Raw genomic sequence first — 10,471 nt, 5'->3', positions numbered from 1 at the left:
CCCCACTCCGGTACAGGCAAGTGGCTGCTCAGACCAGCAGCCTCCAGGGTACCGTTGGGGCTGGCCCTCCGAGGCCTGACGGGGCCGGGGGTGGGGGGACCAACTGGCATGCTGCCTGCAGGGCGAGGCAGCAGGCACAGGGCTGCACCTTTGCCCGGTCCCGCCCGCAGAGGGGCTGGGAGGACTGGAAAGGGTGCCAGGCAGGGCCCAGGGACAGGGGCCTGGCTTCCGCGTAGACCCCCGGGGCGCCGTCTCCTGACTGAGCCCCAGACGTGAGCCCTCGCTTGCTTTTCATTGCAGAGGAGCAGGGACGTGGCATCTCTCCGGCTGCACACGGCCCGCCAGGGCACCCAGTGCCGGCCCCAGCGCCCTCGACGCATCACCTACTGAGGCGGCCCAGTGGCCTCTGATCGCTCCCCAGCCATGCAGGCGCCACCGGCCACAAGGGCAGGTGGGTGTGAGGGGCCTGGGCGAGGCCGGCAGGGCTGGATGGGGAGTGTGGGGAGCTCCCCAGGGCCCTGGCGGCATCCGTGGAGCGAATACACAGAAGGCAGGCAGCTCTTTGTGAACACACACCTCCTTGGGGGTCCCGGCTGCCCGCCGGAAGGGCCCCCGCCCGTGGTACTCAGCCAACTTGCCGACAGGGCCAGAGCCACTTTGGTGTTCGCTGAGGAAGTCAGACTGGGGGTGAAGGGCGGGCCACGCACTCCCTCAAAAGCCAGGCTCTGCTCCCCTGACAGGCAGGTTTATTCCAGACCCTCCAGAGGTGGAGGAGGGGAGCTTTGCCCCCAGACACTGGGGCGGGGGCACCGGGGTGGAGGTGGGTGTGGGGGGCAGGCCCAGGGGGCGAGCCTGACGCAGGGCTGTGCCCGGGCCACCGCCCGGAGAGTGTCTCTGAAGCCCGGGTTTCTGAGTCCTCGCGCCCAGCTGTGGGCGCCTGGCCACCCAGCAGGCTGGGCGCCTGGTGCAGACGGCCTGTGACTCGAGCTTGACCTCACCACAGGTCTGCTCTGGAATGACACGTCCCCACCCACCGCCTCCCCGGAAAACAGTGATGGCGCTGACCCGCTGCGGGGAGCCGGGGCCCCGCCCGAGCCGGTCCTGTCCGCGAAATAAACGCAAGCCCTGAGGCCTCAACTCGGTGTCCCCGCATCCCGGCCGCGCCGGCTCAGACGCTCGTCTCCGGGGTGTGGGCCGTCTCCCCAGCTTTCTCGGGCTCCGCCTTCAGGAACTGCTCCACCTCCCTCGAGTCCACCCCGTCCCTGGCATCCACCGGGGGCTTGTGGGCCTCTTCCTCCTGGGCGGCCCCCGTGGGCCGCTTCCCAAGGCAGAGGTTGCCCAGCAGCAGCACCAGGGAGGCGGCCACCACCTCCGCCCCCGCCAGGAGGAACACGAACTGGTACCTTCCCGTGGCGTCCAGGAGCCTGCCTGCAGGGGGGGAGGTGCGTCAGCCAGCCCTGGCCCTCGGCGGACTGAGCGGGCCCTTCCCCACACCTGCTGGCTGCGTGCCAGGGGACGGGGCGGCCTGGCTGTGCTGGGAGGGGGGAGGGGTTCCTCCTGCCAACGGCCACCCCACCGTAGGGGCCCCTCCCTGGGACGGGCAGGTGCTGGGACAGGGGGTCTGGCCCGGGTCCCCGGCCCGCCGCCCGCCGCAGCCTCACCTCCGGACGGGGGCCCGATGAGCACGGCAATGGCCTCCAGCAGCAGCACGAGGCCAATGGCACTGGAGAACTTGTGGGTGCCCACGATGGCCATGAGCACCTCGAACTGCAGGGCGCCCACCATGCCGTAGGAGATGCCGAAGAAGATGCAGAAGACCACCAGGCCGCCGTAGTTGCCGGCCGTGGAGCCCGTGAGGTCGGTGAAGCCGTTGAAGAACATGGAGAAGCTGAAGAGGTAGACCGAGTAGGGCCGCACTCGGGGGAGCCCCGTGACGAAGCCGGCGGCGGGCCGGGCGAAGATGTCCACGAAGCCCAGGACCGTCAGCAGGAAGGCGGCCCGGGCGTCCGGCACGCCCATGTCCTTGGCGTAGCTCACCACGAACACGGGCGGCACGAAGAGCCCCAGCACCATGGTGGAGGCGGCGGCCGCGTAGACCACGAAGCCGCGGTCCCGGAAGACGCTCAGGTCCAGCAGCCGCCGGGCCGGCCGCTGGGGCCCGGGCGCGGGCGCCGCGCCGGCCGCCACCAGGGGCCGCATGAGCGCGGCGCACACGCAGCAGTTGAGCAGCAGGCCGCCCAGGATGAGGAAGCCGCCCCGCCAGCCGTAGTAGTCCTGCAGCAGCTGGCCCAGCGGGGACAGCGCACACAGGAACACGGGGCTGCCCGCCGCCGCCAGCCCGTTGGCCACGGGGCGCCGCTTGTTGAAGTACCGGTTGAGCATGATGAGGGATGGCTGGAAGTTGAGCGCCAGGCCCAGGCCTGGAAGGGGACGGCCGGCCGTGAGGTGCTGCCCCGCCTCCGCCTCCGCCTCCGCCTCTGCCCCGCCCCCTTTGTCCCCCGCGCAGGCCCAGCATCGAGGGTTCCCCGTGAGGAGACCCAGTGTGCACAGAGCCCTGCCCCCGATGGACGGGCCAGGAGAGACAGCAGGAGGGGCAGCACCGGCCAGGCTGGTGCCTGGGGTGGGGGTGACGGGGCTTCTCTGGGTCTGAGCTGTGGGCCTGAGCCGTGGTCATCCGGCCCCCCCCCCGCCCCGCGGCCGGCCCCACTCACCGGTGAGAACCCCAGTGGTGAAGTATAGCTGGACGATGCTCCGGCAGAAGGACGCGGCCACCATGCCCAGGGACGCCAGCAGACCCCCCACCAGCATGACGGGCCGGCAGCCGAAGCGGTTCACACACACGCTGCAGAGCGGGCCTGGGGGGAGCGGCAGCTGAGTGGCGGGCCGGCCCCCCCCAGCACCCCAGCCAGGCAGACCCCTGGAGCACCGGCTGCCCAGGGCCCAGAGCACCGGGCCAGACGCCGTGTGGCAGCAGCGGTCTCCTTTCGGGCGTCTGCAGGCGTGAGAGCCGGCCGCCTGCCAGGAAGGGCCCGGCCTGGTGCTCCGGGCCTCACAGCCGCGCGGGCACCGCTGTCGGGACGGGTCCCAGCCAGGGCCGGCTGGCTGGTCAGCCCGTGAGGTGGCCCTCACCTGTCCCGTACAGCATGGCGAGCAGGATGGACGAGATCCAGGCCGTGTCGCTGTAGCCGATGCCGAACTCGTGCATCAGCTCCTTGAAGAAGACGCTGACCGCCTTGGGGAAGGCGTAGGAGAAGCCCGTGATGACGAAGCAGCCCGCCAGCACGGCCCAGCCCCAGCCCCCGTCGGGGGCCGGGACCCCGGGGGGGCCCTCGTCCACCACGGCCCCGCCCATGGCAGGGGGGCTGGCTCCTGGCTCTGAGTCCCTGGGAAAGGAAGCCAGGCCGTCAGGTGGCCGTCCCCCGGCGGTGCGGGGACAGACACCAGCGAGGGCTGGCAGCAGGCCTCCCGCCTGCACCAGGCGGCTCCCACGCAGCTTGCCCCCACGGGCAGCAGCTCTCCCGGGCTCAGCTGGGTCTCAGGCTCCACTTCCTGGAGGCAGACCCCAGGCCTCTGGCCCTGGGGTGACGCAGCAGGGCCCCCAGGGCGGGCTGGCATCCCAGAGGGGAGGGACCTGGGGCCCCCTCTGGGAAATCCCACCATCTGGGGCCTGGGGCTGGGGACAGACAGCAGTGCCACTGAGCAGGCGGGGGCGGGGGGGACCGAGGACAAGCCCTGTGCCCAGACAGGAGGCCCCCACCCGCTGTAATGCACAGGCCCCAGCTCCTCCGGGGAGAGGGGAGAGGCCAAGGACTGGGCAGGCAGCAGGGCCGAAGCCCAGATGCCCGTCCGCTGCTGGACTGCTGCTGTGGCGAGCTCGGGGCGGGCAGGGAGGGGCGTCCCTCCAGCCCAGGGGAGAGACCGCTCCAGCTGCCAGGCAGCCCAAACCTCACGGCGGTCCAGACCCAGCGGGCCTCTGACCGCCCGGAGACTGGGCTCCTTGGGGACTGGGGTAACTTGGAACCTGGGGCCAGACTTGCAGCCGGAGGCCCGCCCACCCGCCCCTTCATCCCCTTCATCCCCTTCATCCCCTGTGCGCCCCTCCAGCCGATGCTGGCACCGAAAGTCCAGCTCCAGAGCAGCCTGGCGGCCTTGCCCCCCACCTTGCCGGACAGCAGCTGCTCCAAGGCGAGCCCGCCCCGGCTGCAGGCGTGGGGGAGGAGGGCAGCCCCTGCAGCCGGGTCCTCCCCGCGGCCGGCCCAGCGCGCTGTGCACCAGCCCTCTGAGGGAACACCCCGTCCCGCGGTATAAATACTCCCGCCCGCTCCGAGGCCCGAGCACCTCCTGGCATCCCTTCCCGTCAGCCCCCCTCTAACCCCCCCCCCGTCCCCCGGCTGCCAGACTGTCCTGGCTGCACTCTGGCCCCTGTCCTCAGACCCCACCTCGGCCTGCCACCGTCCCCTCCCCAGCGTCCTGGCCACAGGTGCGGTGACTTCTAGGGGGCCGCTGGCTTGGAGGGCGTGTGGGGGAACGCTTTCCAGGGGCCTCCCCATGTGACTGTGGGGAGCAGCCCCAGCTGTGCAGGGCAGCACCGTGGGAGGGCCGGACCCCCGGGGCCCCGCTAGTCCGTCCGCAGGGTGATGACGAGGCAGAACCGCCCCACCCCACTCCGGCGGGGCTGGAGGCCCGGGGCAGTGCCGCGGGCGCCAGTGCTGGGAAACCCGAGAGGTGCTTGCTGCTCCCAGACTCGGTGCCCTGGGCACTTGGGAGGCTCCCGGGCGGACGACCACGAGCAGGACGGGGGCTGCCCCCGAGGCAGGGGCTGGGCCGGTGTCTGGGAGCAGCAGAGGGCCCCAGGGGGGCATCCCCGCATCCTGCACACTCGTCCATTGGCCTGGGGCCCGGCCCGGCCCCTGGTGGCACTCGGGGGGCCTGGGGCCGGACTGCAGAGGAGGGGGCCTCTGTGCTCGGTGCCTCCCCCCAGCTCAGGGTCAGCCTGCGGGCCCAACACGCTGGTGGGCGCCCAGCAGCCCGAGTCCGGAGGTCACTCGGGGTCATTGTGAAGGAAACGTACTGGGAAATAGGTGCGTCTTAGGAACACGTCGTGACCGGGCAAGGTTACTTAAGGGGGAAAGCGGGGACACCCCCGACCCAGGGCCCGCGGTCAGACGGCACCAGGGAGGGGCGCGTGTCCAGAGCGACCACGAGGAATGACGGCCCAGCTCCGGGGGCCCAGCGTCACAAGGCGAGCCTCGGCCGCCCTCCAGGCTCTGCCCGCTGCACCGGCCGCCCTGTCCCTCCCTGGCCAGCCCTCGAGGGCCTGGAGCTCCCTGTGGGATATGAGGTGCCCCCCGAACTAGCTGCTGGAAGTCTGAGGGGCCCAGACACCAGGAGGGGGCCGCTCGTCCCGGGACCCGTGTGGGCCAAGCGGCTGCCACTCATGGCTCCGTGGGGCGAGAGGCCCCTCTCCGGGCCTTCCCTGCCAGCCCTGCTCCCCACCCCCGGCTCTTCAGGCCCAGCTGACCGCCCCCCCCCCGCCCGCCTGTGGGTGGCACTGAAATGGCCCCACCCCATCCCCCACACCAGCTGCTCCTCACAGTGAGGTTTCCCTGGGAGGTGGTGATTTGTGAGTGGGGGGGGGGGTGGGTGCGGGGAAAGGGGTGGGAAGGCAGGATGGGGGGTGGTTCTAGTTTGGGGGCAAAGGGATTCTGTCCAGCGGGACAGCACGTATGTGGGGTGGGGGCTGCAGGAGCGAACCTGCCCGATGAGGGACAGGAGGGGTTGGCCGAGGCCCAAGGAAACCCTGCCACTGCCCGGTCTGGACCCAGGATGCAGGGAGCGGCCCCCCGGGGGCATTGGGGACCCTCACGTGGTGCTCAGGGAGGCAGTGCCAGCACAGGGGTGGGCCCGTGGTGCCTGGCTGGCCTTTTGTGACATTTACCCTCCCAGGGAAGCACGCAAACCATGTCCCGGGCCCAGAAATAACCCGCCCTCTGGGCCGCAGAAAGCTGATCTCCCAGGTGGGGGCCAGGTGCCCCTCCCCGCCAGGTCCCTCGACGGCCCCACGCCCTAGGTGGCTGACAACCGAGGAGCAGAGCCCCCGGGGGCCCTTGGAGGGGCCTGTTCGGCAGCCACGCACCTGAGGGCCCACCCACGAGCCTCCCCAGCCAGGCTTCCCCGAACTGCTCCCTCAGGGGTCCCAGCCCCGGAGCCGGCCCCCAACCTGCCCGGTGGGAAGCCCTGAGGGCCTGGCCTCCTCTGGTGTCACCCCTGCTCCCCACCCCACCCCGGGGTCGCTCCCCTGCCGGCATCCGCCCAGGCTTCGAACTGCATCTTGGCGTGGACAGTGCCCAGCTGCGGCCCCTGAGGCCCACTCTGTGCCGCAGCCCCCTCGCCCTGTGTCTCGGTCCCGGAGTCTGGCCCGTCAGCCCCCAGGAGAGGCCACGTCCCCTGGGTCCGGTGCGGCGGCCTCAGCCCTGGAGCCTGCAGCCTGGGCAGCGCTCGCTAGGTGGCCTCCTGGGGAGGCTGGCGGGCCGTCCTCCCGCACTCCGAGCCCTGGGCGGGAAAGGGGCCACGGCCTGCCTTCTGGACTCCTCCCTCAGCAGGAGGCCGGCGGCACCTGAGCCCCGGGCAGCAGCCCCAAGGCCCCCGGAGCCGGCAGGGGCGGCAGCGGGCAACTGGCCCCTGTGCTGCCCGGAGGAGGGAGGGCCCCCTTCCTGTCCTGCACATCCGGACCCCCGCCTCCTGGGGAGGGGCAGGACCCCAGATGCCGCCCCATGAGCTTGCAAAGCTGTGACTGGGGGGGTGGCACCTGCCGCTGCTCCTGGGGAGGGGGGAGGGGGACACTGGACAAGGGTCTGCGCCCCCAGCGTGCCTGGTGCCCCTGCAAGCTCTAGGGTGACTCCCATCTTCTCGCAAGGCGGGTGCGGGGAGGGAGGTGGCTGGGGAGCGGAAGGACCTCACACGCCCTCCGCCACACTCCCCCCCGCCCCAGCGCTGGCGCAGACCGGCTGGATGCGCCTCCCGCCGGGCGAGGGGGCTCCGGCAGGGAGGATGCTCCGCCGGACCGCTCGCCGGCCGCGGGACGTGGGGGACGTGACCACGCGCCGAGGGAGGAGCGGCCGCCGTATTGCCTGGAGTAGGCGCCCCCTTGCCCGATGCCGTATTATCCGGCGCGCACGGCGACGTGCGGGCCGCTGGGTCAGCGATCCCCGCAGCAGCGCGGAATCCCGCGGCTCCCTCAGGGCGGGGCCAGCTTCCTCTCCCTCCGCTGGGGCGGCCCACACACCGGTCTCCGGGACGGCGTCCCCTGGCGGCCCATTTCACAGATGCGGGCCGAGGCAACGCTGGAGGAGACCTAGACCCTGCCCGCCCCGCTCCTCACCCCCACCCCCACCCCCACCACGGGCCTGCCCGGTGTGCCAGGCCTGACCCCGAGGCCCCGTGCATGGGTCCAGGGCTCTGCTTGGCGCTTCTGCACTGACCACCTCCCAGAAGGGCCAGCCCCAGGGCCCCCTCCACTCACACCTCCTCGAGGCTGCCCTGGGGAACCCAAAGCCCCCTCCGCGCTGCCCCTCCAGCTGAGGTGTCCGGCTGGAGTCCGGTCGTCTCCTGGTGCCAGGCCCTGCCCGAGGTCACGTGGGGTCATTACAGAGCCTGCCTTGTGACCAGGCCTCCCAGGGCCCACCCCAGGCTCTGTCCACACCACAGACTGCTGGGCAGGAAGGCCCCACACCCACCTGGCCACGGCTGCGGGCATCCTCACGGCCCTTGTGGAGCGGACCTCCCGCCGCGGAGCAAGGCCTCAACCCCTGCCCCAGCCCCAGGGCCCAGTCCAACCTCCCAGCACCCACAGCCCTCGGGCCTTGGCAGTGAGGCGGGAGCACCTGGCACCCACCCACCCACCCAGCACCCACCCCTGCTCTGGGCTTTGGACGAGCCCCAGGGGCTTGGGTTGCATGGAGGAGCGTGTGGCCGCCATCCACTGCCCCTCATCCACTGCCCCTCACTCAGACCGCCTGGCTGTGGCCATCACACAGAGCCGTTCTGTCCGCTCAGGCGCCTCGGGGACAGACGGCACTCGGGCCCTTTCGTCCCTCTCGCAGACACTGGGCATCCCCAGCGGCCCAACTCACTACTCCTCGTCCACTCACAGGCCTGCTGGCCACAAGCCTGGTCCACCGTCTGGGTAGATGCATCACCAACCCATTGTTTGGATAACTACACTGAGGCCCCACCTGGTCTGGGCCTGGGCGCGGGTGAGGGGAACCCAGGGGGCCCAGGCCAGTTCCTGGTGGCGGAGCAAGTTTAGGGTGAGGCCAGGAGGAAAGGAGATAAGGACGAGGGCTGCCCCCACGTTCCCCGCTCCCTGGGAGGGGACCCCACCAAATATAGCCCGAGCGCGCCTGGCCCGCCGTGGGCCGAGCTATTTATACCCGGGACTGGCCGGGCCCCCGGGCGCAGCCACCTCCTGGCTGGAGCCCAGCCCCCGAGGGCTGTGTGACGGAGGGGTGGCTGCGCTGGGCAGAGGGGGTCGACCGTGGGCCGCCTGGGTCCGGGGCGTGGAGGGGGCTGCCCCTGGGGAGCTCTGGGGCGCACCCGCAAGGGGCGGGAGGCTGGTCCGAGCCCGGCGCCTGGGACCGGGAGGGGCAGGGGCGAGCGGAGCGAAAGCGCGGGCTCAGTGCCCGGGCGGACTGGGAGGTCCCCGCGCTGGCCCCCAGCCGGTGCGGAGCATCCGGGCCGAGCCTACCTGCCGCCACCCGTTGGCGGCTCCTGCCCGACTTCCCGGCCGCTGGGTCCGCACTGGGGGCGACCGGGCGCCCCAGCTGCTCGCGCCGCACGTCCCCTGTGCACGTCACGGCTGCCGGCGCCGCCCCTGCCGCCCCGCCCGGACCCCGCGCGGCCGAGGGAGGGGCGCCCCCTGCTCCCAGACCACGGCGGCCGCGCTCCCACCGGGCCCAGCGGCCCCAGAGCCGGCCCAGCCTGGGGACGGGGCTCCTCGTCCGGCTCGTCCCGCGCCCTCTGAACCCTCGGTCGGGCCGCCCAGCGCCTGGCCGCCTCCCACCCCTCCGCCTGCCGGCTTCAGGGCCGCTGGTTTCCAACTCTGGCCATCCCGGGACCTCCCTCCGGGCAGGGATCCCTCTCACCCCTGCTCCCGGGGCCGTGCGCCCACCAGCAGCTCTCGTGCAGCGGTGTTTTCGGACCCCGTGGGTTTCCCACGTCTCCGGCCCCCCTCCCCAGCCCCACCCGGGGTCTGCACCCCCATCCAAACCTGCGCTTCCTCGGGGGCCTGGGCTGGGGCTGGGGCGCGCTCGGGGCGGGCCCTGCGCTGCCTATGTGATCTCCCCGGGTGAAGCAGCACCCCCCACGAACTTCCGTTTCCCCGTGTGGCTCGGGGCTCTGCGACGCCGGATAAAGCCGCTCTCCTTCCCCTCACGCACCCAGCACCTTCGGACGTGTGGGCCGTGTGGCCGCGGGACACGTCCGCCCTTCCGCAGACACTCGCTTCTGGGGGAGGGGTGCCTCTGCCGGCAGGGGCAAGGTGCTCAGACCTCACTGGTCTCCCCTGCCCCTGGGGAGAGCTAAGGTCTGGGGAGGCGCCAGGCAGTGTGACTCTGGGGGGGGGGCACTGGAGCTGGGGCCACGGGAACACTTCCCACCCGCCCCACTTGGAGGGGCACCGAGGCTCCCGGGCTGCGGCAGGCAGGGACGCTGCCCGCTCCAGGCTTTATCACAGAGATCTCAGCAGGTCGGGGGGTGGGGCTTCAGTGGAGGATAACCTCTCCAGGGGCCTCGGGAGCCCCCACCCCACACGCAAAGCGGGGCAGGATTGGCCTCCGGGCCGAGTCCACCGTGTCACCACCTCTCCCGAGGTGCCAAGTCCCTGCTTTGTGTTTTGGACGCCGAGACCCCTCCCCCAAGCTCCTCCCCATGCCCTTGGCTCCAGCCACGGGAAGTCACTGCCGCAGGCCCACGTGCTCCAGGGGTCTCCAGGGCTGTCCCCACCCGCCCTCCCAGGCTGGCCGAGGCTCGGGGGTGTGCCCCGCCTTCTGTCTGCTTGTGCGCGGGGACGGAGGAGTTCCAGGAATGACGCTGGAAACCTGGAGAAGCTTCTGAGGGTCTTGGTGGCAGAACCCAGGGAGGCGAGGGCACAGGCCTCCTGTTCCTCCTGGGCCAGGTCCCAGGCCCCAGGGAAGCTCCCGGGGCCTGGTGGAGCCACTCAGAACCCAGTCTTCAAGCCCCCACCGGACACCAGGCCTGTGGTTTGCCCAGCAGCCTGACACCACCCCGAGGACAGGGCCGAGGCAGGCCCGGCGGCGTCAGCGAACACAGCTGGGTCATGGGGCAGACGCTCCTGCCCAGCCACCAGCCCTGCCCCGGGGCCCACAGGGGTCCCGGCTCAGGAGAGACCCCGCTCTCCTCAGGGACCTGGTGCGCAGTGGCCCGAGCCCCTCTTCACGCGCCCCCTGCCCCG

At 72.0% G+C, this 10,471-nt stretch overlaps 1 protein-coding gene across 4 annotated transcripts; it reads right to left on the bottom strand.

Moving 5' to 3' along the window:
- Nucleotides 1-732: 732 nt before the first annotated feature.
- Nucleotides 733-9,290, bottom strand: SLC16A3 (solute carrier family 16 member 3). Of its 4 annotated transcripts, none has more exons than XM_045836698.1 (5): nt 9,269-9,290; nt 3,130-3,383; nt 2,712-2,855; nt 1,662-2,420; nt 733-1,428 (listed from the first exon to the last, which is right to left on the bottom strand). In XM_045836698.1, the coding sequence occupies exons 2-5, from the start codon at nt 3,350-3,352 to the stop codon at nt 1,169-1,171; spliced, it is 1,386 nt and encodes a 461-aa protein (XP_045692654.1). In that variant the 5' UTR covers nt 3,353-3,383; nt 9,269-9,290; the 3' UTR covers nt 733-1,168. The 4 variants fall into 4 exon arrangements, with proteins under 4 accessions (XP_045692654.1, XP_045692655.1, XP_045692657.1 ...); XM_045836699.1 differs by lacking the exon at nt 9,269-9,290 and adding an exon at nt 8,747-8,935; XM_045836701.1 differs by lacking the exon at nt 9,269-9,290 and adding an exon at nt 7,523-7,544.
- Between the last annotated feature and the right edge of the window lie 1,181 nt (nt 9,291-10,471).

Source organism: Phyllostomus hastatus, unplaced genomic scaffold (genome assembly GCF_019186645.2).
Source record: "Phyllostomus hastatus isolate PE091 unplaced genomic scaffold, TTU_PhHast_1.1 phas_contig_210, whole genome shotgun sequence".
Taxonomy (NCBI): Eukaryota; Metazoa; Chordata; class Mammalia; order Chiroptera; family Phyllostomidae; genus Phyllostomus; species Phyllostomus hastatus.
This window is presented reverse-complemented; position numbering and strand designations above follow the sequence as displayed.